The 24,689-nt window shown below is 46.4% G+C and overlaps 10 protein-coding genes across 10 annotated transcripts; 4 read left to right on the top strand and 6 right to left on the bottom strand.

Moving 5' to 3' along the window:
* Positions 1-206: 206 nt before the first annotated feature.
* AGABI2DRAFT_119659 (hypothetical protein) lies at positions 207-1,428 on the top strand (the record flags this gene model as incomplete). The annotated part of the gene is made up of 3 exons (XM_006462758.1): positions 207-311; positions 369-535; positions 591-1,428. 3 exons carry the CDS (start codon positions 207-209, stop codon positions 1,426-1,428), a joined length of 1,110 nt encoding a protein of 369 aa, XP_006462821.1.
* A 963-nt stretch (positions 1,429-2,391) lies between these two features.
* AGABI2DRAFT_119658 (hypothetical protein) lies at positions 2,392-3,606 on the top strand (the record flags this gene model as incomplete). Its single annotated transcript, XM_006462757.1, has 3 exons — positions 2,392-2,484; positions 2,538-2,704; positions 2,760-3,606. The coding sequence occupies 3 exons, from the start codon at positions 2,392-2,394 to the stop codon at positions 3,604-3,606; spliced, it is 1,107 nt and encodes a 368-aa protein (XP_006462820.1).
* Positions 3,607-4,399: 793 nt separating this feature from the next.
* On the top strand, positions 4,400-5,964 carry AGABI2DRAFT_119657 (hypothetical protein; the record flags this gene model as incomplete). The annotated part of the gene is made up of 4 exons (XM_006462756.1): positions 4,400-4,560; positions 4,754-4,850; positions 4,905-5,071; positions 5,127-5,964. The coding sequence occupies 4 exons, from the start codon at positions 4,400-4,402 to the stop codon at positions 5,962-5,964; spliced, it is 1,263 nt and encodes a 420-aa protein (XP_006462819.1).
* Positions 5,965-6,546: 582 nt separating this feature from the next.
* Positions 6,547-7,972, bottom strand: AGABI2DRAFT_179431 (hypothetical protein). Its single transcript, XM_006462755.1, has 3 exons — positions 7,791-7,972; positions 7,437-7,737; positions 6,547-7,386 (listed from the first exon to the last, which is right to left on the bottom strand). The coding sequence occupies exons 1-3, from the start codon at positions 7,967-7,969 to the stop codon at positions 6,649-6,651; spliced, it is 1,218 nt and encodes a 405-aa protein (XP_006462818.1). The 5' UTR covers positions 7,970-7,972; the 3' UTR covers positions 6,547-6,648.
* A 203-nt stretch (positions 7,973-8,175) lies between these two features.
* On the top strand, positions 8,176-10,769 carry AGABI2DRAFT_207457 (hypothetical protein; the record flags this gene model as incomplete). The annotated part of the gene is made up of 17 exons (XM_006462754.1): positions 8,176-8,354; positions 8,443-8,502; positions 8,563-8,597; positions 8,649-8,708; positions 8,751-8,788; positions 8,835-8,878; positions 8,932-9,000; positions 9,057-9,085; positions 9,144-9,321; positions 9,379-9,621; positions 9,682-9,748; positions 9,809-10,012; positions 10,068-10,097; positions 10,150-10,383; positions 10,440-10,472; positions 10,528-10,556; positions 10,615-10,769. Exons 1-17 carry the CDS (start codon positions 8,222-8,224, stop codon positions 10,767-10,769), a joined length of 1,641 nt encoding a protein of 546 aa, XP_006462817.1. The 5' UTR covers positions 8,176-8,221.
* Positions 10,770-10,996: 227 nt separating this feature from the next.
* On the bottom strand, positions 10,997-13,259 carry AGABI2DRAFT_193903 (hypothetical protein). The gene is made up of 9 exons (XM_006462753.1): positions 12,915-13,259; positions 12,675-12,860; positions 12,475-12,620; positions 11,957-12,418; positions 11,774-11,893; positions 11,656-11,718; positions 11,458-11,603; positions 11,265-11,408; positions 10,997-11,212 (listed from the first exon to the last, which is right to left on the bottom strand). The coding sequence occupies exons 1-9, from the start codon at positions 13,224-13,226 to the stop codon at positions 11,109-11,111; spliced, it is 1,683 nt and encodes a 560-aa protein (XP_006462816.1). The 5' UTR covers positions 13,227-13,259; the 3' UTR covers positions 10,997-11,108.
* A 1,068-nt stretch (positions 13,260-14,327) lies between these two features.
* Positions 14,328-17,442, bottom strand: AGABI2DRAFT_193901 (hypothetical protein). The gene is made up of 19 exons (XM_006462752.1): positions 17,086-17,442; positions 16,977-17,031; positions 16,872-16,920; positions 16,768-16,817; positions 16,667-16,716; positions 16,569-16,604; positions 16,413-16,516; positions 16,329-16,356; positions 16,164-16,263; positions 16,061-16,107; positions 15,977-16,002; positions 15,864-15,926; positions 15,791-15,814; positions 15,677-15,733; positions 15,606-15,614; positions 15,472-15,554; positions 15,280-15,416; positions 14,770-15,214; positions 14,328-14,710 (listed from the first exon to the last, which is right to left on the bottom strand). The coding sequence occupies exons 1-19, from the start codon at positions 17,370-17,372 to the stop codon at positions 14,435-14,437; spliced, it is 1,926 nt and encodes a 641-aa protein (XP_006462815.1). The 5' UTR covers positions 17,373-17,442; the 3' UTR covers positions 14,328-14,434.
* Positions 17,443-18,750: 1,308 nt separating this feature from the next.
* On the bottom strand, positions 18,751-20,868 carry AGABI2DRAFT_179427 (hypothetical protein; the record flags this gene model as incomplete). Its single annotated transcript, XM_006462751.1, has 9 exons — positions 18,751-18,854; positions 18,906-19,049; positions 19,100-19,245; positions 19,303-19,365; positions 19,415-19,534; positions 19,598-20,059; positions 20,116-20,261; positions 20,318-20,503; positions 20,557-20,868. The coding sequence occupies 9 exons, from the start codon at positions 20,866-20,868 to the stop codon at positions 18,751-18,753; spliced, it is 1,683 nt and encodes a 560-aa protein (XP_006462814.1).
* Positions 20,869-21,500: 632 nt separating this feature from the next.
* Positions 21,501-21,821, bottom strand: AGABI2DRAFT_119651 (hypothetical protein; the record flags this gene model as incomplete). Its single annotated transcript, XM_006462750.1, has 2 exons — positions 21,501-21,669; positions 21,706-21,821. The coding sequence occupies 2 exons, from the start codon at positions 21,819-21,821 to the stop codon at positions 21,501-21,503; spliced, it is 285 nt and encodes a 94-aa protein (XP_006462813.1).
* Positions 21,822-21,996: 175 nt separating this feature from the next.
* On the bottom strand, positions 21,997-24,316 carry AGABI2DRAFT_193900 (hypothetical protein). The gene is made up of 9 exons (XM_006462749.1): positions 23,999-24,316; positions 23,760-23,945; positions 23,560-23,705; positions 23,045-23,503; positions 22,858-22,977; positions 22,747-22,809; positions 22,544-22,689; positions 22,353-22,496; positions 21,997-22,302 (listed from the first exon to the last, which is right to left on the bottom strand). The coding sequence occupies exons 1-9, from the start codon at positions 24,299-24,301 to the stop codon at positions 22,199-22,201; spliced, it is 1,671 nt and encodes a 556-aa protein (XP_006462812.1). The 5' UTR covers positions 24,302-24,316; the 3' UTR covers positions 21,997-22,198.
* Between the last annotated feature and the right edge of the window lie 373 nt (positions 24,317-24,689).

Genomic DNA, 24,689 nt, shown 5'->3' with positions numbered 1-24,689 from the left:
CGCGGACGCCCTTCGTGAGGAACTACGTTACCTTATTTAGGGAATGTTATGGTCACATCTAGTAAGCGCACCTCTTAATGAGGTATTTGGCCCTGTTTGTCAAACGTACATGACTGCTGGCGAGCTAGAACCTCTTCTTGCGAAACACACATCATTTCACGGTTCTGCTTCTGCGTGGTTTCCAACTATCAAAGCGTTTATCAACCATGGTATTCAATGGAGAATTATCAAAACCTAGCTATGTTCGCGATAAAGACTATTATTTTGAAGATGGGAGCCTTGTAATTCTCGCGAAAGGACATTTGTTCAAGGTGAAAATTTGTCTTTCAATATTCTGGCGGTATCCCCTTGAGAACTTCAATCTATAGATTCATAGAATGTTATTCGAGCGCGACTCTCCATTCTTCCGATCGCTCCTATCCCTTCCTCAAGGCGAAGGCTCGAACGCTCCGGAAGGCCAATCTGATAAAAACCCTGTCATCTGCCCTGACTCCGCTGAAGATTTTCGTGCTTTATGTTGGGTGGTGTATTCCAGGTTTTTCGGTCTCTTGGTGACCCGCTCGTACATTCGACTAAAATAGATGATTCAGACCCGGTGATATCCTCCAACAACAAGGGGCGAACACAATCAAAGTATCCGAGCTCATTCGCGTGGTGGCAATCTCCCATAAATATGAGTTTGCCTCTTATTGCGACTGGGCCTGGAGTGCTCTTGATGCTCACTTCACTGCGTTTCCTTCCAATTTCCTCCACAAATGTGGCACATGGGCAGCAGTCGGAAGAATTCTCAACCTTGCGATTGAATGCGAAAAATCAACTTTTATGGATCGCATTGAGCAAGTTTGGTTCCATAGAATTTCATCTTTATCTCCGGATCGAACCACCGCTTTCGCAGAGGCTCTGAACGTTGCTGAAGGCTCGGATCGTCTTCGAAAATTTCATGCAAAATCTTACTACGCGTATCTTCAATCGAGTGGCATTTTCGAAAAGCAATTGCAGGACACCACACCTATCAGATTGGATGGAGTCGGATCTCACATGGATGAATCACTGGGAAATTTGAGCAGTGAGCGGCGAATGCGCCTACTCACAGGCTTCTGGTCGTTGTCGCAGCTTCGACTCAAGATGTCCCAACCCCCGAAGTTAATGGACAATCAATCATGCGCGATGCACACTAGCGATTGTGTTCCTCGTTGGGAATCATGGTGGAAAGACGTGATGTTGATAAACAATGCAACAAGAATTGGCGACCCTGGTAAACTGGTTGAGTATATATCCAACGCCGGCAAAAACATCAGTCTCGGGCAACATATCCCTTTCAACCGTTCCCCACTCACAATCTCTTGTACTGTACTGGTGAGAATCAAAATCCTGACCTTGAAGAAGGATTTCGATGACAGCTTGGCCGATCGTTTCATGATTCCGTAGCACTTAGATTTTCTACTAGCTCAGAAACGAGTCGGACGCATACCCTATAAGTATTTCGTGCAAAGCATGTAGTTCATTAATCTTAGGCCTCAATGGTGATTATCACTCTTAATGATGGTTTTTATAACGACCCACATAACATCCAAATAACTATCCGACAGTATTTCCAACGAATTCATTAAAGTTACGCTTAGCGCGTGGACCCGCAAACACTTTCCCTCCTTTTTGTTTGACTACATCTACGTCACGTCTAAGTCACTCTTTTATTAAGCTTCCCCTAGGAAAAACCTCAAATGAATCCCTCCTTGGTGGATTGTCTTTGCCTCCTAGATATTCCCAAATGCGCAAAAGGCATACTCGTGTGAGTACCTGAATAGCCGCATATCTTGACAAAAGAGTGACCACTGGTACTGAGCCCTCAACGTTGAACGTTAAACGTTAAGGGCTCAGCGCTCAGCTATCACATGGTCAGTCCATATTTTGGCTCAGCCCCCCGTCTCCCTGCTTACTCCCTCCCTCTGGTTCAGTGTTCATGCGACTTCATTTCAATTTCAGTGATCATTAACATTCATGAATTATTCATTTCAGTTCCCTTCTCTCCGCTCACGCGTCTTTGCACTCTCCGGTACACTGGCTACGTCTACATACTGCCCTCCTGAACACGTGTTCTGTTTCCCTTCCTCCTTCCTCTTCTTAGAAACACCATATACTGCCGAAAATCTCTCCAGCTCTCGGGCAGGATGACGTTGGGACTCCCGCGACCCACAGATCATTTTTTTCCTTTTGATTAATCATTTAAGAGTATACATGAGTATACCACGCGGTGCGGACTGTGTTCGAACATGAAAAAATAAAAATCATCTGGTGACAGTTTCCAGTGCCATCAATTTTGCCTTGTTCACACAGGTTCGTTAAGCGCTCGATCCTTGATCAATATCTTTACCATCAGCCACTGTGGCCGACATGGCCATGCTATTAACCAACTACGCTGTCGATAAAGACTACTATTTTGAAGATGGGAGCCTCGCGGTTCTCGTGGAAGGCTGTCTATTCAAGGTGAAAATGCTTCCAACATTTCGACGTAATTTCTTGTGAACTCCCATCTTTAGATCCATAGGACGTTATTTGAGCGCGACTCTCCATTCTTCCGGTCTCTCCTTTCTCTCCCTCAAGGCGAAGGCACGAACGCTCCGGAGGGTCAGTCTGATGAAAACCCTGTCATCTGCCCCGATTCCGCTGAAGACTTTCGGGCTTTATGCTGGGTGGTGTATTCCAGGTTTTTCGGTCTCTTGGTGATCCGCTCGTACAATCAACTAAATCAAGTGAATCAGACCCCTTGAAGTCCTCCAACAACAAGAGGCGAACACGATCAAAGTATCAGAGCTCATTCGCGTGGTGGCAATCTCCCATAAATATGAGTTTGCCGCCTATTGCGAATGGGCTTGGAAAGTTCTTGATACTTACTACCTTGCACACCCTGCCAATTTCTTCGATAAATGTGGCTCATGGCCCGAGGTCAGAAGACTTTTCAATCTTGCAATTGCATGCGGAGAAAAAACCTTTCTGGATCGCATGGAACAGACTTGGTTCCATAAGATTTCATCTTCGCCTTTGGGAGGTGCCATTGCTTTTAAAGAAGCTCTGAATGTTGCTGAAGGTTCAGATCTTCTTCGAGAATTCCATGCAAAATCCTATTATGTGTATCTTCAATCGAGCGGTATTTTCGAAGCACCGTCACAGGGTACCACGCCGATCAATCTGGATCGAGTCGGATCATGGCACTTGGACTATTCCCTCGTGGGCTTGAGCGACGAGCGACAAATCCGCCTACTCACGGGCTTCTGGTCGTTATCGCGCCTTCGAGTCAGATTGTCACAACCTCCCAAATTAATGGACAATCCATCATGTCAGAAGCACAGTAGTGATTGCGTACCTGGTTGGGAATCATGGTGGAAAGACGTATTGAATAAGGCGGCAGGAGTTGGCGATCCTGGTAAACTGATTGAGCTGGTTTCGGACGCCTCCAACCAAAACATCGGACCCTCCCGGCAGCCTAACCCCTACAGCCACGCTTCGCCCATAAAATGTATCCCTTGTAATATGCTAGCGAGATCAACAATCGGGACCTTGAAGAAGAATTTCGATGACAGCCTGGCCAAGCGGTTCAGGATCCTGTAGCGTAAAGGCAACATTTATCAAATCAGTGATAAACTTGGAAACGAACAAGTACTCTCGCTTACAAAGTAATGTATTGACTTGAACTCCATTATACTTGACAATAATGACGTTCGAGATTGTCTTAACTATGGCCTGTAAGATTAAACTGCCCGTATCCATTCAAAAACATAATCTGCTTAATTCATGAACCCAGGTAGTCTGCTTTGGCATGGGAATTGCGAAGAGTACTTTTCCGTACTGGGTGACCGCAGAACCGAAAATCATGAGGTCGACCCAACCACAGCATCTGGGAATGATTTCAGAGGGATGTGTGATGGCGTTGGCATCAAGGAGATCCAAAACTTATGCAATCAAAAATTCATGATCATTATGACAAACTGCCACCATGTGAACGAGTTTTGGACGTCAATTTCGTTTCAATCTCGAGCGATGCGTAATGAATAACGGTTAGAGATTGAGGGAGTCTACCACAATTATATTGCGGCCGAACTCATATGCCACCATCCGTTGCGGTAGTCTGTTCAGCTCAAACATCCGAAATCTGATGAAGGATTTCGAAGCCAGGAATGGCCATGTCTATGCTTCCGTTGTGAAACATGAAATAGACGGTACATATGTAGTGGAGGAAGAAGCGACGGAGAGTTGAATAGGGATTGGATTATGATGTCGTTCATCTGAACACCTGGATCGGTCGCTGGTAAATAACAATGGATCATGGTAATGATGTTCATGTTATCATGCCTTCCGTTCTTATTGTCACAGCCAGCAAATCTCGGGTTGGATTGATTAGACCATGGCATATGATGGGGTGGCTGCTGGTCTGAATGCCTTTGGGGAAGTCACGCTGGTGGATGGGGTGAGGGTTGTTCAAGGTATTCTCTCCATCTTGTATCGGATCAAGGGCACGACAACCACGCCTTCCGATGTGCATTTGATTGACTTTGAGTTGAATCAGTGAGTTCCAACGGGAAGGGCTTGTTTTTCGTGTTTTCGGCTTTGAGTGACAGTTTTGGAGTTTCAGATCCCATCGAGTTTGCGTACATATTAGTATACATTACATAACGAGCCTGTCTGACATCCTTGAGCATCATCCCACGGTTCTGCTTCTGCGTGTTCCACAGGAGATTCTATCAATCATGGTCTTTAGCGGAGAATCATCGGAACCTAATAACTATGTTCGCGATAAAGACTATTATTTTGAAGATGGGAGCCTTGTAATTCTCGCGAAAGGACATTTGTTCAAGGTGAAAATTCTTTCAATATTCTAGCGTTATCCCCTTGAGAACTTCAATCTTCAGATTCACAGAATGTTATTCGAGCGCGACTCTCCATTCTTCCGGTCGCTCCTATCTCTTCCTCAAGGCGAAGGCACGAACGCTTCGGAGGGTCAATCTGATAAAGACCCTATCATCTGCCCCGATTCCGCTGAAGATTTCAGCGCTTTATGCTGGGTGGTGTATTCCAGGTTTTTCGGTCTCTTGGTGACCCGCCCGTACAATCAACTAAATCGAGTGAATCAGACCCGCTGAAGTCCTCCAACAACAAGAGGCGAACACAATCAAAGTATCAGAGCTCATTCGTGTGGTGGCAATTACTCATAAATACGAGTTTGACGCTTACTGCGAATGGGCCTGGAATGCTCTTGATGCTCACTTCACTGCGTTCCCTTACAATTTCTTCCACAAATGTGGTACATGGGGGGCAGTCGGAAGGATTTTCAAACTTGCGATCGAATGCGAAAAAAGACCTTTTGTGGATCGCATGGAACAAGTTTGGTTCCGTAGAATTTCATCTCCGAGTCCATCATCGGATCGAGCCATTGCTTTCAGAGAGGCTCTGAATGTTGCTGAAGGCTCGGATCATCTTCGAGAATTCCATGCAAAATCTTATTACGCATATCTTCAATCGAGTGGTCTTTTCGAAAAACAGGTGCAGCACACTGTGCCGATCGAATTAGACGGACTCGCGTCTCAGATGGATGAATCGCTGGGAAATTTGAGCAGTGAGCGGCGAATGCGCCTACTCACCGGGTTCTGGTCGTTATCGCAGCTTCGACTCAGGATGTCCCAACCCCCCAAGTTAATGGACAATCCGTCATGCGCAAGGCACACTAGCGATTGTGTACCTTGCTGGGAATCGTGGTGGAAAGATGTATTGAATAATGCGACAAAAATTGGTGACCCTGGCAAACTGATTGACCATATCTCATACACAGGCAAAAACATCAGTCTCGGGCAGCATTCCCCTTCCAACCCTACCCAACTCACAAACTCTTGTACTGCACTGGTGAGATCAAAAATCTTGATGTTGAAGAAGGATTTCGATGATAGCTTGGCCAATCGCTTCATGGTTTCGTAGCACCAGGAAATCTTTACTAGCTCCAGAAACGAATCGGACGCATGTCCTGTAACTCTAGCCTTCAAAGTAGTTTATTAATCTTGGCCTGAATGGTAATTATCACTGATGCACGGTGATGTTTTCACAACGATCCGCATAACATGCAAGTAGCTATCCATAGAACTCATCAAAGCTTAGTTTGATATTTGGACCTGCAAGCACTTCCCCTCTTTTTTGTTTGACCATGTCTACGTCTAACAGGGGATGAGGACAGGTGCGCTTCGACTACCTCTACTACTTCGTATACCAGAGTCAAAATGCTCTTTGCTGACAGGACTTTCGTGGTATGGACGAACAATATATGGGCGTCACTCTTTCATTCACCGTCCCCTAGGAAAAAACCTCAGATGAATCCCTCGTTGAAGGTGCCGAGCCCTAGATGGAGGAATTTGTCCACAGTAGGAATGCTCTTTGGAGACTCGAAAGGAGGTTTTCTATGCTTCAGTGAGGTGAGGTTCAGGTCATCCATTGCGATAATCCGGTCAGCTAAAACATCCGGACTTTGACGCAGGATCTCGAAGCCAGCTCATCCGACCGTTTTATGAGCGAAAGACCCTAGCATTAAGCTATTACTATAATTTACACTATCGGTTGTACACACATGAGGACGACGCACGGTAACCATTCTAAATGCCAACGGTTGACTCAAATGGGCTTTGCTTCCTTCCAGATTCGCAACATTTTCGCGTCCCGCGCGTACCACTGTTTCAAATCCTGATAAACTGGCCTGAAGCGTCTCTTCAGGGCGGGCTCTTCTTTCTCGTACTTTTCTTCCAGCATGAATTCAATTTTGAGACTCCTATCCACAGCCTCGCTGCCTCGATCCTCCTCCTCATCGGTATCCATTACAGCGTCCACCTCCTCCTGTAACACAAAACGCGCGGAACGTCGCAGAGGAGAGGGTATAGCTGGCGTTGCAAGAGTTTTTGTGGTTAAGGGTGATGTGATACGGGTGATGTGCGAGGCAGAAGGAGTGATAGGTGGAAATGGTAACCTCCTTTTGGACGGAGATATTGAAGAGGAAATATCGAGCTTCCGTTTCTTGCTAGGCGTTTCTGGTCGAGCCATCTCGACATCCGACGTGTCAGCACTGTTATCGGCCTTCGTCGCGCTGAGCCCGGAGCCCGAGGCCTTTTTGGCCGAGTCGCGGGTCAGCAGCTCTCGCCGGGGCTTACTGGGTGTTCGACGGGGTGTGTAGGTTACTGTCGACTTGATTAAGGATTTTGTGGGTGAGGAAGGACGGGATGAAGTCGTTGCTCCTTCGATAATCTTATTTTTGAGCGATTTGCAGTTGTCATTGAGAATCATAATGATAGGTGCTATCCGCTTGGAGAGGATGGCATTATCCTGGCTAAATTCATCGATTGTAGGAAGCTGCTTCACCTGCAGGGACACCATCAGAAAGGGAGAACAGGATCGACTGTATCACTGACGTTGGCAATTAAGCTCACCCAAAAAAAGATGGCACAATGCACCTCGGATGACCCGACATCGTATGGTGTTTCCAGCTGAACGAGAGCAGTTTCTGTTTGCCGCAGAAACATACTAAAGATGGAGTATGACATTTCGACGGCATACTTCTCGTGCAAAATGTCATACCCAACTGCCCTTTGCCGGGGGCTCAGTTCCGCTTCCAGGACGGTACTGACTGTCCGTAGTGCTTTGTTGAAATCCGATGTATTAAGACACGCTGACTGACGCGCGCTGTCCAAGGCAACATCATTGTTGTTAAGGCTATACAGTCAACTTAACACATCGCGGTACACAACTGTGGGCGCAAAACGCACTGTTTCGAGATGATGTATGCACAGATGGCTGGAAGGGCTGTCGTCAGCCCGGAAACATAATGGCCTGAGCCACGCTTTGTGCGTGCCTTGGCTAGTGGGACGAGTTTCCTTGCTTCTGCTAGTGTCTCGTCGTTGCCGCAGACGCGCTGGAGCTGGTCCTCGTCGGCCTTGGAGAGCATGGGAGGACGGAGGAAAGAGTCAGGAACGGGGGGTCACATCAGGTGATTGTGTCACTGCCGAAGTCGATCAGTGATCGCAAGTGTTGCTCCAATAATAAGTTGATGCCAAGACTCGAGATTGTTTTGGCATGTTCGGCTCAGTTGCAGCCTGTGGCAAGGCTCGTTCCCACTGACGTGTTCTCGTCGACTGATGATCCAGCGCTTGTCTGCTTTCTTGGTCTCACCCGCTCGCTTCTTTGCTCCACCACCGCAATGGCTTCGCTGTTCGTCCAAGCCCTGTTCTCATACGTCATATTGGCCATGTTTTGGAAACTGTTTCGTGAATATTTGATTCACTCTCCGTTGGACTACATACCAGGGCCACCAGCGCCTTCCGGAGTTACTGGTCAGTCGATAAACTCAGCATTTTGAATTCGATCAAGACAGACATTCAATATCGTGCCATGGTGATCACCGGCAATCCCCTTGTTTAGGGAACATTTCACAGTTATACGACAAGAGTGGGCGATTCTACTACGCTTTTTTGCGGCAATGTAAGCCGGTATAGCAGTGTTAGGAACCATTGGCATCAATTCAATAATCCCTGTATTTAGATGGCGGTGTCATCAAGCTCAAAAGTCTTCTTGGGGTATGTATTACTTGATCTCGAATCAGGGTAACAAGCTGACGTGCTCTGCAGGAGCGTCTTTTGTTCCTCTATGATCCGAAAGCGCTCTATCATATATTGATCAAGGCACGAGTTTCACCACTACCAGTCAGTGAGAGCTGACATTTTGATTAGGATCAAGACATCTATGAAGAAGCTCCTGCTTTCATCGCGTGAGTTTAGCCGAGGACAATTTTAGGGGTACTGATTGTTCCCTAGAATAAACAAGCTCTTTTTTGGCGAAGGCTTGATGTCAACTGCGGGTTTGTGGCACACATCTCGTTACGCATCCAACGAGATTCTCACTCGTATGCAGGCAAGCAACACAAGAAGCAAAGGAGGATGCTTAATCCAGTATTTTCCACTGGCCATATGCGGGAGATGAGTACGTTCACGCACTCTCAGCTCTTCTTTTGATGTGGCTTAAATAAGTTCTCCCAGCGCCCATAGTTTACGGAGTTGCACAAAGAGTAGGCATATAACTTGCTCTCCCTCATCTCTACAAACCATCATCTAAGCAAACAACAGCTTCGCGAAGCCATAATCAATCAGGTGCAAGATAAACCCAGTGAGATCGATATGCTGCATTGGATGACTCGTACTAGTCTCGAAATAATCGGCCAAAGCGGCATGGGATATTCTTTTGATTCATTAGAAGGCGATGCAGGTAGCGCGGACATTCACCCCTACAGTCGCTCCGTCAAGCGTTTTGGGTATGTCGTTCACTTCTTTTCGACTCGTGGTATTGATACAATCACTAGAGGGCTCCTCTCCGGCACAAACACTTTCATCGTGACCCAGTATATACTTCCTTTCGCTGCGCGATTTAATTATCCACGTCTCAAACGATGGATCGTGGATCACCTTCCATCGCAGTGGGTACAAGACTTGAAAGATATTTCGGACGTTATACTGGAGACAGCCGTGGATATTTATAACAAGAAGCGACAAAGCATGGAACGGGGTGACGATCATGAAGCGAAAAAAGATGTCATCAGCATCTTGAGTAAGTAGATCGCAAGATCATCGATTCCCTTGTTCGCACTCCTGATTGTGACGACAATAGTGAGAGCGAATGCAAGTGCCGCAGCGGAGGATCGGTTATCAGATGAAGAAGTGTTTGGTCAAGTCGCGTAGGTCTCTCATTGTCCTTCCCCTTGCGTTCTAGACTAATTTCCTGGCGCATATGATAGTACCCTGACATTCGCAGCAATGGACACGACCTCCTCTGCGTTAGCTCGGATATTATATCTCCTCGCGGAGCATCAAGATGTGCAAGATAAATTACGTTCAGAAATATTAGGAGCAAAGGAGGTTAATTGTGAACATGAATTGAGTCATGATCAGCTCATGGGCTTGCCATATCTTGAAGCCGTCTGCCGTGAAACGTTACGAAGGTAGGCTATATATTTCCGCTTGAAGTCTTCAAACCAGCTGAATTTCTTCGGCCAGATATCCACCTCAGACCATTGCAATACGAACGTACGTTGATCCTAAAAACATTTGTAAATCCTCAATTCACTCATCTGTTTAGAGCCCGGCAAGACATTGTTCTCCCACTGTCCAAACCAATCATTAGCACGAAAGGGACGCAAATCTCCGAGGTAATGGTGCCGAGTGGAACAACAATCTTTCTCTCTCTTTTGGGGGCGAATATAAACCCAGAGTGGTGGGGTGAGGATTCATACGAGTGGAAGCCTGACCGGTGGACAAATCCGTTACCGACAGAGGTTACCGAAGCTCGACTGCCTGGGATTTATCCCCCTACGTGGGTGTTATACTCGTCTGATGCTGGATGGACTAAGACTGATGGCATGTTTGTAGGATGACTTTCTTGGGCGGTAGTCGGTCCTGCATGTAAGCTTTCGCTTCAATATTTTTCTCCAGTACCCAATTTGACATCATACGGCAGCGGCTTCAAATTTGTTCAGCTCGAAATCAGTTCGTGACTTTCTTATTGGTGCTAGTTCCAAATGTTGACGTCTAGAGTGTTTTATAGAAGTTGTCCTTTCAGTCCTCCTTACCTCGTTCAAGGTAGAAAGCAGTGGAAAGGATATCATGTGGACAATGCCTGGTATCACTTCTCCTGTGGTCGAAGGCGAGGATATCACTCGACCATCATTACCTCTAAAAATCACTTTGATAAATGGGTAGGGGTGATAGGATGAGCCCCGCCTGAGTCCTGATTGCATTAGACTTCAAAGATACGTGTTACGGAACATTTCGATCTTCTTTAATGACAGGTGTCTGTAAATTAGTAGATGACTGCAGTCTTGTAATTCTACTCATGAGCGTACACACAACCACCGAACTGCGTGGTATAATGTCTAAATGTGCCTCATGCAGTTTCGAGCACGGTCTAGCTTAATAACTCGGCCAAAATGAACGCATGAAAGTTAATTTATGAACACATAGGAGGCATAAAGTTTTACGCCATCAAATTATTTGTTAAATAAGACTCCTTTCAGCTTCTCCGTGGCGAAACTGAGGAACCTAGATGGGAACTCCTTGGTCCTCAACTGGCGGGGTAGCACCACTTCCAACCATGACTCGGACTCCCGGACTACTGACGTCGCCAACAGTCAAGAAGATGTAGGCTATAACTTTGTCAGCGACCACAAAGGATGTATCATTAGGCTCATTACATACCCGGACCGGGAGGATAAACACGGTTGTTAGGCGGGCTCTTGATACTCAACGTCTTCCCATCCTCAGACAGCTGAGCATCCATAAATACAAGGCGAGAACTCGAATGGAAAGCGTGCGATGAGAATCCAAGGTCCATTAACGCAACTGTCCGAGTATGAGTGTCTATCTGTCTATAAATAAAAATTTTACTTACCTTTTAGATCTCCCTGGGTGAGACGTGAAGGAATGGACACATCCACGCTAAATTCGGAGTTGAAAGCTATCTGTTTCGGGACATTGGATAACTGCGGTCTTTCTACGGTCATGTACGGGGGATTCAAATACTCCACCCGGAATTCACTGTGATTATACAGTAAAGGATGTGAATTATATGCAATGATGACTGATTTACCTGTGGAATTGAGTTCCATTAACAACGCGACCGTTGGGATTGGAGCCGGCGATTAGAAGATTTCTGGAAGAATGAATGTTATAGTAATCATATGGTTTCGTGTTAGTATATTGCTCACCCTTTCTGTGTGAGAGTCACGGTCGAATGATATATGCGTGCTATGTCAGTCGTTGGCATTCCCGCGTTGCTGATACGTTGCCCGAGAGGAGCATCAGGCGTGTAGATAGATGGAGTGAATCTACGGATTTCAGTCATTGAGTACAAAATATTTGGAAGTCATGGATCATCAATGTCAACTCACGCCGGGTGGTCCGCATTCGAGTTGTTGCCAATAGTATCTTTCACAGTGCCAATCGCAGCATAACCTGACTGCGCACCGTTGATGATAACAATTTCTCCATTCGGCAGCAAGATCATCTCTGGCATCATCCTAGGTTCCAACAATCTTTCGATTTCCCACCCGCGTTCTATACCTTCCGGAGTCAGGGTCATACGACTACATTGATCTGACGCAGGTGTTTGTGACGACAGTTCTTTCATTGGCAGTTGGTCACTTGTGTTTGTTCCACCACAGACAAGGATTTCCGGGATATATTCGGGTGGATGAAGCGGAAGAAGTGTAGCCGTGCCGTCGTAAGGGTTCGTAATACGGACGCCGTTAGGTATGTCAGGGAGCCTCGTCTCTGTATTCTTTTCGACATCATAGATTATTGTTTGGTTTCCGGCGGCCATGAAGATTTTGCCATCCGGTAGCGCAAAAGACCTGATGACGATGACGGTGGCTCAGTATCGTGAGTCTTGACTTAAAAATATACATACCGAGGGAAGAGATTAGCAGGAAGACTCCGCTCCAGAAGATCCAATGGCCTTGGGATACCGCCGTCTTTGGGTGGGAAAAACTCGACGTTGTTTACAGGATCGTCATTAAAGAAGGGAGTGACTTGGTGAACGCCACCGATGATCATCTAAGTGGAAAGTGTTTGGTGGAAATCAAGTGTATTCTTGCAGTAGACACTCACAACAGACCCGTCAAAAATCCGCAAACTTGTTGCATACCACCTTGTTTCAGCCATATGAAGTTTTTCAGGGTCCTCAAACAAGACGCAGCCTTCTCCGTTAGGATCATCACAAGGCTCCCAAACTCTAATTCCGTTACGTCCATCTTCGGCTTCAGGAATTACAGGGTTATGTCCACCAACACTAACCTGTTAAGGTAAGCTTGTCGCGGTTGAAGATTTGTTAGATTCATCGGTACATACCATTGTTCCATTGGACAAAAAACTTCCAGATCCGCAGAATGCGTCAGTAGTAACGTTCAGGGGACTTGCAGTATTTGTTTCCAGATTGTACAATGCACCCCAAGCGGGATGCCCATCAATTTCCAGTGGATCGTTTGTCGCCCGATCGAAGAAGATAGCCAAAGTATCGGATACGATGATAGACTCCAACGCGACAATCCCAGTAGTTCCGTTTTGCACAAAATGCCATCCCTTGCCCTCCGTAGGGGCAGTTCGACAAGAATGTGCGGTGAGGGCAATCACCGGCAATGTTCGAAGGATGTTTCCAATCATAGTGAGGAAAGCCAACTCTGAGGAGACTTCGAATGAACTCTCTCCAAATCGTGGCTCTCAGATACAGTCCATTTATACGTGCACTGTCCACTTTAGTACTTGAGACTGCATGGTATGAATTAGTCTACTGGTAGTGCCACTCACAATGAGGCACGGATTGCTATTGGTTGCGGAAGGATCAAAGGAGTGGCTACGATGTATCGGGAATTTAGCGGGTATTTGACAAGACAGAGTCCCACACACCCTTCTAGAGGAGTGCGTCACAGAAAATTTTCAGTTTTGCGCAGTATGCGCACGACAACCGGCCTGAGAAGTTGGCCTCACATGTGCGGGTGACATGTAGAGATAGTCGCCAACTGTTGAAAGTCGTATAGGCTCTACCAAAAGAAAGAAGAAGAAAGAAGAAAAAAACCACTATCTTGCGCTTGCTAAGCGGGATATACCGAGCAACACGATGTATGAGAGTCATTGTCGATAGAAGGAGAATATCTTGTATCGGTTCTCATAGGAAGAAGCAAGGCTGTGTGAGTTGAAACATGATAAGACCAACATCATAGATGCAGGCCGTGTGATGCGCAGTCTTGAAGTACACGCATGCGAGAATTGCATTGTTCGTGAACATACAAGTGGAGCCGAACGATCATGAGACAAAAGCTCATATAAAAGGGTGAGTGGGTGGGGCGTTTTCGGGCAATGACTCCAGATCTCCACTTCTGAAATTCTTTGTACCGCGGAGAATGTTAGCACATGGACTCGAACTGAGCGAAAATGCCATATTCACGTGCCTGAGATGCCGCAGCACTACGATCGTAACCTTGATCATGAGGGGAAACGTTTTATGCTGAACGCGGGAAAATGAAGTTGTTAGATGTATCATGATAATCAAGAGTGTCAACTGAATGACTATCGGTGGTGGCAGGATGAAAGGCTCATGTGTCCTAGTGCCTCGCTAAGACTAAAACTGAGAACTGTCCCTGTATATGATGGGATGCGACCATCACCACAAGTCGATGTATGTTGAATAGCCGGGGAAGGGCCTCGCGTACTAGTAAATGAACCATTATGAGATCTGCACATTTCGAATTTTGAATTAGATGAGCGGAGAATGTGAATTAAAATAAATTATCCGTACACGACAGCAAGCACGATGAAACGTAGATCGATGGCCACCCTACTAACAAAGGACAGAAAGTGACTGGTTAAATTATCTAGTTCCACACCTCTTGTGCAAAGACTCCCAAAACAGCATTTGACAATAAATCCGAGTACCGCATAGTATCGTTCGACGTATAAGTTTTTTCTGTCTGCAGGCTGTTCAAGATGCTCAGAATACTTCCCTCAATGAAGTCGACAAACACGAAGTCTATGGGGGTATCAGATGTAATATTGTCTCCGGTCGGCGGTTCGGACACGATGAATTTGGGTACGTCGAGGAAGAAGGGAATTGTAGCGTGTTGGGTGTCATCTCCGACGCCTGGACAGGACTGAAGTTCATACATAATATCAGAAAACCATGGAGATACAGAACGAACGAAGGACTTACATCCTGGGTAACATATCCCAACGTCAGATTTTTCATAGCTCTCCTTTGAACGTCAATCTCCTGATCCATCTTCTTCAGCCAGTTGTTGAAAATCAGATCAACTTCTCCCCTTTCATACCCTTGGATCGCATCATAGTGTCGCGCTACTAGCTCCTCGGTTTCCTGGCGTCGTTCACTATCCCCAGCACCATTCAAGGCATTGAAGGCTGCCATCGCATCAGAAAGGGGTATGTTCGATAAGTAACGGAACGAGTCTGCGAACGGCGCAATTGTGAATTGGTCATTACGCGTGAATGGACCTGAGTACAGATCGAAACGGATCAATCCAGAGTTAACCATGAAGAGGGCGGGTGGGGCGCTTTCAGTCTTGTTTACTTGAAGAGCGACCGGGACGACCTGATTAATGAAAAGAGAGAAGAGGGAATTATTCGACGGGTAGGGTGCTCTGGAGATGCCACATGGGTAAGCGGGATGTTGTATTGAATGTAAGAGGTGCGATAGACAACATACGATAGGTAAAGGTAGTCCTGAGGTGCGGTGCCAAAAACAGTATCTAGGTGGAAACGGGCGCTGAGGTCTTGCAAGCCATTGGTAATTTTTTCCCCCAAACTCGTGTCGAACTCGTGGTCATTCTTCTTTGTATGGTACTGGACGTCGACTGTGGTAAGTTCACGTTTCGTGGCATGCTGAGAAACCTCGTACTTCGTACGTAACACGATTAGTATCGAGATATCTCCTGCTGAATTTAATATCATCCGTGCTATCTTTTCGGTCCAACTTGGCACCTGCATATCCATCTACTTCAAGAAATCAAATAATATAAAGCTGGCACGTACTCATCCACCCTGTTCAAAGGAATGTAAGGATAAAATCGAAACCGACGCTGGAGCCTAAATGGGGCACGTACCAACGGTTTCCATGTACCGACCACTTTCCAAAGCCATTGACCGGTTGTCCAGTTGTACTACCTCCAGTGTTAGCCACTTTTCCTGTGCATGAGAGAGGGTTTTGCAATACTAACCGCAGTCACGAATGTGAGTATGGCCTGCAGCCATGTGTCAGCTTTGTCCAACTGCCCAAACATGAGACTTTACCTCCTAGGATGAGAATTGGAGTAGTCGGATGGACGGCGCGGATGGCGTCGAATACCAAAGGCCCTGTTTATATTTTCTCAGGAAGTTTTCAGCAAATAAAACAGCCCTCATACAGTTATCGCGAGAAACTGGCATATGCCTAAAAGTTATCAATGTCGACAATAATTCCGTGCCCAATTAAAAGGATCGATTCTTACCCGACAAGTAAAAAGAGATCAGGTTCTTCCTGAATCACGTCCTTGAACTGGTGACAATTGGTAAATATATTCTCTTGACCGAACCGATACCAGTATTACGAACCCATTGTTCATTGACCATGTCAGCCACCTTCTGGACAGTGGTATTTCTATCGTTATCTGTAAAGTCGAATAGAACACCCAGCGAAGTTATCTTGCGTCCACTGATGGTGACAATGCGAATACATGTTAAGTTATCATCCTGTTGAACTAAATGACCGACACTCACTGTTTGGTCTTGAACTTAGCAAAACGTTCTGTATAAATGTCAGTCGGGAAGTACAAAGGTTGATACTAATAAGTCTGGACGTACCACCGACAGGAATATCAAGCGGATTGCCATCATCTCCGGTGACAGTGATGTTCACATTCGAACTCAAGTATCGACCGTTTAATGCGGGTACGAAATTTTCATGCCTGTTAAGTGCCGTTAGAACCTGTCGCTAAATACAGGAAATGTTGTCCCTACATGTCGAGAGTATTTGCGTAGATGTATAGCTCGTGGCTATTCAAAGGTGAGTTCAAATAATCGGAGGAGGCCACGAAAGCCACAAACTCAAGACCTACTTTCCAATGGCCATTACATCATAAGGAAGCATTTTCACGAACTCATTCGCCTAGTCGGATTAATATTTGATATCCCCAATTCTAGATACGAAGATACGCACATCATGAGCATCGACTCCACCAGGCGGAAATCCATCAGTTATACCCGTACCTATACAAAGCGTCAAATTTTCTATCAGTAATTTCAATCCATAATCCAGCCTACCGTCGTGTAGATCACCACTGTCAACCAGTAGAAGATCGACGCCCTTCTCCTATGAATTTTCAATGAAGGTCAATGAAAACGCTCTCAGAGGCATCCAAAGCTAACATTTGCAATTTTTTTCATGTGCGTCACAAACGACGCGAAATCTCCCAAGTCAGCACTAACAAAGCTGTATATGTTTCTGCACGTTTCACATGCTGAATCGGAAACGCACCTGTAGTTTGGTTCGGGGAAAGAAGTCTTCTGATGACCTAACAACCAACCATGACTGTCCGTGGTATGGAGGATGTTGATGTCACCCCATTCAAGTGGGCGCGTCGGAGGGGAAAGACCTTTGGGCACAGAGGGTTCATGTCCATATCCATGTCCGTGTCCGTACCCGTGTTCGTGTCCATGTCCATGTCCGTCGCCACCACGTCGAGCATGAGCATGGTCGTTGCAGGCATAGATGCGAAGTATAGGAAGTATCAAACCCAAAAGGGTTAGCGTTGAAAGTCTCATTTCCACGAGTAGTTGGGCGTGCCGATTGAATTGGTAGACTGGGAGATGGCAAGATAAGTCAAGGGATGAGAAGAACGGACATAACAGTGGCTGACTTATAACATTGATAGAAGCATCATAAGATGGGAAAATACGCGTATCATTTTCCTACCTAAAGATGCCAAGGCGGGGCTGAGGCGGGGCTTTTGGGCAGTCCAGTGGTGGCAAGCTTCATAGGACCCCCGGAACATCCCTATAAGAGGCTAGGGCCGGATTAGCTCATTTTCCGGTTTTTTTTTCGGCCGAAAAAATCAATTCTTGTCCGGATTGCGATTGCCCCTAGGCTCCCCTAAGTGGCCTCCCTCCAAAGAAGGCAGATATCCTACGTAAGACACGGGTCACAGAACATAAGGTCAGGTGTCTGCCCGCCACCTCACGTCGAACACCCCCAGCTTTTGTGCTTGGCGGAGTAGCATTTCTTGTCCGTTTTAGACCCGGCCTACCAGTTCAAAATGACTGAGATTGGCCTGGATCCGTCCTAGCCTCTTATAGGGGATTCCGGGGTCCCAGCTTCACGAACATCCACAAACTGATGAAACGTCGTGAATGTGAACGCGCATCATTTGATGGAAGATTTAAGGTACGACTGTGTATTAACAGGGCCAAGTATCAGATTGTTTCCAATATCCCATGTGATTTCAGATCGGCTTCCTGGCGTGTGTACATAGTGTGTACATCGATGTCAATTGTCAAGTGTTAGTGATCTAAGACGGCTTGCTACGTAGCGTTAAAACTCTCGAGTTAGCCGAGGCCCCATGGTAATCTGTGTCAAACGCCACATAGTCCTCTTGTTATTTTTTCTTCTGGAGTGATACTGTACAATACGATTGTAACGACTGTACGTTCACAGGTATTCCATCAGCCTGTCAGATCTGGTCTCCAGGATCAAAGTTCACGGGCTGTGTTGGTAGACGCCAAGTTGGTTCACAGGCCATGAAGATGAAAGTTGACGTTGATCTAATGCATAGTTCATCGAACTAGTTCACAGCCGACTCGGGTGATCCTTCGAGTCAATGTGACCGTCATTCAACAACGAGTTGATAACAGATGCAGCAATCCGCCTACAAGATTTATTCCATAGCGTGAACGAAATCTCAATCTTCTGCCTTGCTAGCCATTGAGAAACTTCACTTCACGCAACTAAAGGAGTAAAGTTATAACTTTACAAGGTCGGGGAGTCGTACAGCAACCGTACAAACTTAGGAACGACTCCCTCAATTCGTTCGATCTGGTCTAGAGTCAAAATGAACGCATGAAAGTATATTTATTGACAAAAAGGCGGCATAGGCCATGGAATTAATTGTTAAATGAAAATCATCTCAACTCTGTGACAAGGAAGCTAAATTGGAACTCCTTGGTCCTCAACCGGTGGGGTAGCACCATTCCCAACCATGACTCTGACTCCAGTACTACTGACGTCGCCAACGGTCAAGAAGATATACCCTATAGTTATGTCAGTGACCACAAAAGTGGATCATTAGGCTCATTACATACCCGGACCGGGAGGATAAACACGGTTATTAGGCGGACTCTTGATACTCAATGTTTTCCCATCCTCAGACAGCTGAGCATTCATAAATACAAGGCGGGAGCTCGAATGGAAACCGTGTGTTGAGAAGCCAAGGTCCATTAACGCAACTGTCCGAGTCTATGAGTGTCGATCTGTCTATAAATAAAATCTTACTTACCCTTTAGATCTCCCTGGGTGAGACGTGAAGGAACGGAAATATCCACGCTGAACTCGGAGTTAAAAGCTATTTGCTTCGGAACATTGGACAATTGGGGCCTTTCCACGGTCATATACGGAGGATTCAAGTACTCCGCCCGGAATTCACTGGGATTATGGAGTAAAAAATGTGATTTATGTTCTACGCAACGATGGATTATTTACCTGGGGTATTGAGTTCCATTAACGACGACAGTATTGGGACTGGAGCCAGCGAGCAGAAGATTTCTGGAAGAGGAACGTTAATTATATGATTTCATATTGTTATATGGCTCACCCTTTCGGTGTAAGAGTCACAGACGAATGATATATGCGTGCTATGTCAGTCGTTGGCATTCCCGCGTTGCTGATACGTTGTCCGAGAGGAGCATCAGGCGTGTAGATAGATGGAGTGAATCTACGGATTTCAGTCATTGAGTATACACTGCTCGGAAGTCATGAATCATCAATGTCAACTTACGCTGGGTGGTCCGCATTCGAGTTGTTGCCGACCGGATCTTTCACGCCAGAAATAGCAGCATACCCAGTCTGCGCACCGCTAATAATAACTATTTCTCCATTTGGCAGCAAGATCATCTCTGGCATAATCCTAGGCTCCAGCATTCTTTCGATTTCCCACCCGCGTTCAATACCTTCAGGTGTCAGCGTCATACGGCTGCATTGATCTGACGCAGGTGTCTGCGACGATAGTTCTTCCACAGGCAGTTGGTCACTTGTGTTTGTCCCACCGCAAATAAGAATTTCTGGAATGTAGTCGGGTGGGTGAAGAGGAAGAAGGGTAGCCGTCCCGTCAAGAGGATTCGTGACACGGACGTTGTTAGGTATGTCTGGGAGCCTTGTCTCTGTGTTGGTTTCGAAGTCGTAGATTATAGTTTGATTTGCGGCCGCCATGAAGATTTTGCCATCTGGTAGTGCAAAAGACCTGATGGCGATGACATTACCGTGGTTTCTCAAGTCTTGGGTTTTATGTATACACACCGAGGGTAAAGGTTGGCTGGAAGAGTTCGCTCCAGAAGGTCTAATGGCCTTGGAACTCCGCCGTCTTTGGGCGGGAAAAACTCGATGCTGTTTGTGGGGTCGTCATTATTGAAAGAAGTTTTTTTGTGCATGCCACCGATAATCATCTAGATCGGCAATGTTCAATTGAAATTAAGTGTACCGTTGTAGAGTAAAAACTTACAATAGATCCGTCGAACATCCTCAAACTTGTTGCATACCACCTGGTTTCAGCCATATGGAGAGTTTTCGGATCCTCAAACAGGCCACAACCTTCGCCGTTGGGATCATCACAAGGCTCCCAGATCCTGAGCCCATTACGCCCATCTTTTGCTTCAGGAATCGCAGGCGTATGTCCGCCAATGCTGACCTGTTAAAGTGGACTCGTCGCGGCTGAAAAATTGCCAGCTTATAAGTACATACCATTGTTCCGTTGGACAAGAAACTTCCGGTGGCGCAGAATGCGTCGGTAGTAACGTTCAAGGGACTTGCAGTATTTGTTTCCAGATTCCACAATGCACCCCAAGCAGGATGTCCATCGATATGCAGTGGATTGTCTGTGGCCCGATCGAAGAAGACAGCCAGCGTATCGGAGACGATGATGGACTCCAACGCGACAATCCCAGTAGTTCCATTCTGCACAAAATGCCATCCCTTGCCCTCCGTAGGGGCAGCTCGACAAGAATGTGCGGTGAGGGCGACCACCGGCAATGCTCGAAGGATGTTCCCAATCATAGTGAGGAAAGCCAACTCTGAGGAGAGTTCGAATGAACTTTCTTCAGATTATAACTTTCAAGTACGGTCTATTTATATGTTGCACTGTGTACCTTACTTGAGATCGTATAGCATGGATTAAAATAAATGGTACGCCACCAAGAGCGAGGCGTAATGAGCATTGGTGTTGATGGAGTGGTATTTACCAGAAAAAAAACATTGTATGAGAGTCATTATCCATAGAAAGAAGGTATGACTGCATGGGTTTTCAGGGGAGAAGCGAGGCTGTGTGAGTTCCGCTTACCTATGGTTTGTCTTCGAAAATATGGAAGGGCTAAAAATGAATGAGGTGTGAAAGCCGGCGGGACACAAATGCCAGGATTGCAGTGCTCCAGCAGTGGTGAAATTTTAGCTGAGCCGAGACACCCGGGTGGTTAACCTTCGCTTGAGACTTTCACAAATCCAATGTCAGGGAGATGACCGACTGCAACAGCACATACAACTCCACACATCGGCATAGATGCCGCATTTAAGAGGGCAAGCGAACTAGAATTTATCATGCACGAAATGAGTGGTTGCTTCCATCGTGTCCGTGGGGAACTGAGGGCTTGTACGACAAGCTGTACAAGCGTGCGAGGATGCTTGTTCAAAATCTAAGAGAGCAGAAGAGCAGCACGAACAGCTGATGAAATCGCTTTAGACTCCGTGGTGACTACGTTGGAAAGAGGCCCTGAGATGTCTTCTAACGTTGCCTGAGAAGCCTGTTCTGTAGCCAATCGGACCTCTATTGAACCAGAGACAGATGCCACGGAAGAAGTGTCCCTGTGTATTTGAAGATGAGGAGAGTGTCAGACGTACAATGTCCGACTCACCGAAGCTGAAGCGGGCAGACCCATCCACTCTTGCCAGTCCCTGGTAGGATATTGAGATTGTCCTTGATATGTTATTATGGCGGTTGTCGCGGCGTATGTCATCGCTAAGCGCTAAGCATTGGTAGGCAGGAAAAACTCCCGTGGGAATTAGATCTCTTTCAACTCATCCCACCTTCGTCAAGAGGAAGCATATATTAAAATCATGTTCATGCCGAAAATAGGACCCCCTGAATTAGTCAAAGGGAGAGTCAGAGCTCAGCTACCCCCGCGACGAACCGGCTATCATCTTTCTAAGCACATTAGTGTCATTGGTATCAAACTATGCGGTATAACTTTAAGGCCTACTAAGGACCACTAGCTTCGTAAATGAGCCAAAGCGAACACACGAATGTCTACTTATTGACACATAGGCGGCATGAGAATTTATGCCATGGAAATCTTTGTTGAATGGAAATCATTTTTACACCGCAACAAGGAAGCTAAATTGGAACGCCTTGGTCCTCAACCGGTGGGGTAGCACCATTCCCAACCATGACTCTGGCTCCTGGACTACTGACGTCGCCAACCGTCAAGAAGATATAGGCTATAATTTTGTCAGCAACCACAAAAATGCATCACAGGCTCATTACATACCCGGACCGGGAGGGTAAACACGGTTATTAGGCGGACTCTTGATACTCAATGTTTTCCCATCCTCAGACAGCTGAGCATCCATAAATACAAGGCGGGAACTCGAATGGAAAGCGTGCGATGAGAATCCAAGATCCATCAACGCAACTGTCTGAGTATGAGTGTCTATCTGTCTATAAATAAATTCTACTTACCTTTTAGATCCCCTTGGGTGAGACGTGAAGGAATTGACACATCCACGCTGAATTGGGAGTTGAAAGCTATCTGCTTCGGGACATTGGATAGCTGGGGTCTCTCTACAGTCATGTATGGGGGATTCAAGTACTCCACCCGGAATTCACTGGGATCATGAAGTAAAGGATGTGAATTAAGTTATATGCAACGATGGATTATTTACCTCGGATATTGAGTGTCATTAACGACGACAGGGTTAGGACTGGAGCCGGCGATCAGAAGATTACTGAAGAGGAACGTTAGCTATACAATTTCATGTTATTATATGGCTCACCCTTTCTGTGTGAGAGTCACGGTCGAATGATATACACGTGCTATGTCAGTCGTTGGCATTCCCGCGTTACTGATACGTTGCCCGAGAGGAGCATCAGGCGTATAGATAGATGGTGTGAACCTACGAGTTTCAGGAGTTTAGTACACTGTGGAACCAACACTCAAAAGTCATGGATTTATCAACTTACGCTGGGTGATCCGCATTCGAGTTGCCGACCGGATCTTTCACGCCAGCAAACGCAGCATAACCTGACTGCGCACCATTAATGATAACAATTTCTCCGTTCGGCATCAAGATCATCTCTGGCATCATCCTGGGCTCCAGCATTCTTTCGATTTCCCACCCGCGTTCAATACCTTCAGGTGTCAGCGTCATACGGCTGCATTGATCTGACGCAGGTGTCTGCGACGATAGTTCTTCCACAGGCAGTTGGTCACTTGTGTTTGTCCCACCGCAAATAAGAATTTCTGGAATGTAGTCGGGTGGGTGAAGAGGAAGAAGGGTAGCCGTCCCGTCGAGAGGATTCGTGATACGGACGTTGTTAGGTATGTCTGGGAGCCTTGTCTCTGTGTTGGCTTCGAAGTCGTAGATTATGGTTTGGTTTGCGGCCGCCATGAAGATTTTGCCATCCGGTAACGCAAAAGACCTGATGACGATGACGGTGGCTTAGTATCGTGAACCTTAAGTTAAATATATACATACCGAGGGAAAAGATTTGCAGGAAGAGTCCGCTCCAGAAGATCCAATGGCCTTGGGATTCCGCCGTCTTTGGGTGGGAAAAACTCGAGGTTGTTTACAGGATCATCATTATTAAAAGGAGTTCTTTGGTGAACACCACCGATGATCATCTAGACGGGGTATCTGATGAAGTTCAAGTGTGCTGTTGCTGAGTAAATACTCACAATAGATCCGTCGAAAATCCGCAAACTCGTTGCATACCACCTGGTCTCGGCCATATGGAGAGTTTCCGGGTCTTCAAACAAGATGCAGCCTTCGCCGTTAGGATCATCACAAGGCTCCCAGATCCTGAGCCCGTTACGTCCATCTTCGGCTTCAGGAATCGCAGGTCTATGTCCGCCAATACTGACCTGTTGAAGTGGACTTGTCACAGCTGAATATTATCATAACCATAAGTACATACCATTGTTCCGTTGGACAAGAAACTTCCGGTGGCGCAGAATGCGTCGGTAGTAACGTTCAAGGGGCTTGCAGTATTTGTTTCCAGATTCCACAATGCACCCCAAGCAGGATGTCCATCGATTTGCAGTGGATTGTTTGTCGCCCGATCAAAGAGTAAAGCCAAAGTATCGGAGACAATGATTGACTCCAGCGCAACAATTCCAGTAGTTCCGTTTTGTACAAAGTGCCATCCCTTGCCTTCCGTAGGGGCAGCTCGAGCAGTGAGGGGAACCGCCAGAAATGCTAGAAGAACATTTCCAATCATAGTGAGGAAAGCCAATTCTGAGGATACTTCTTCTTTCAAATTACAACCGGCCCATTTATACGTCGTACTGTGTACCTATTTGAGATGGATTAGTATAATAGTAAGACACCAGGAGCGAGGCGCAATGATTATTGGCGCTGATTGAGCGGAATTCACCGAAAACCACGTTGTATGAGAGCCATTGGTGATAGAAAGAAAATATTCGATATGGGTTCTCAGAGGAAGAAGCGAGCTGTGTGAGCTTCGCTTGGCTAAGGTTTGTCTTCGAATGGAAGAGCCAAGACCATAGAATGATGACGTGTGAGGCGCAGTCGTAACACACGCATGCCAAGATTGTAGTGCGCCAGCTATGGTGAAATTTCAGTTGACTCGAGGCCCGCAGATGATT

Source organism: Agaricus bisporus, assembly GCF_000300575.1.
Source record: "Agaricus bisporus var. bisporus H97 unplaced genomic scaffold AGABI2scaffold_7, whole genome shotgun sequence".
In the NCBI taxonomy this organism is placed as follows: Eukaryota; Fungi; Basidiomycota; class Agaricomycetes; order Agaricales; family Agaricaceae; genus Agaricus; species Agaricus bisporus.
This window is presented reverse-complemented; position numbering and strand designations above follow the sequence as displayed.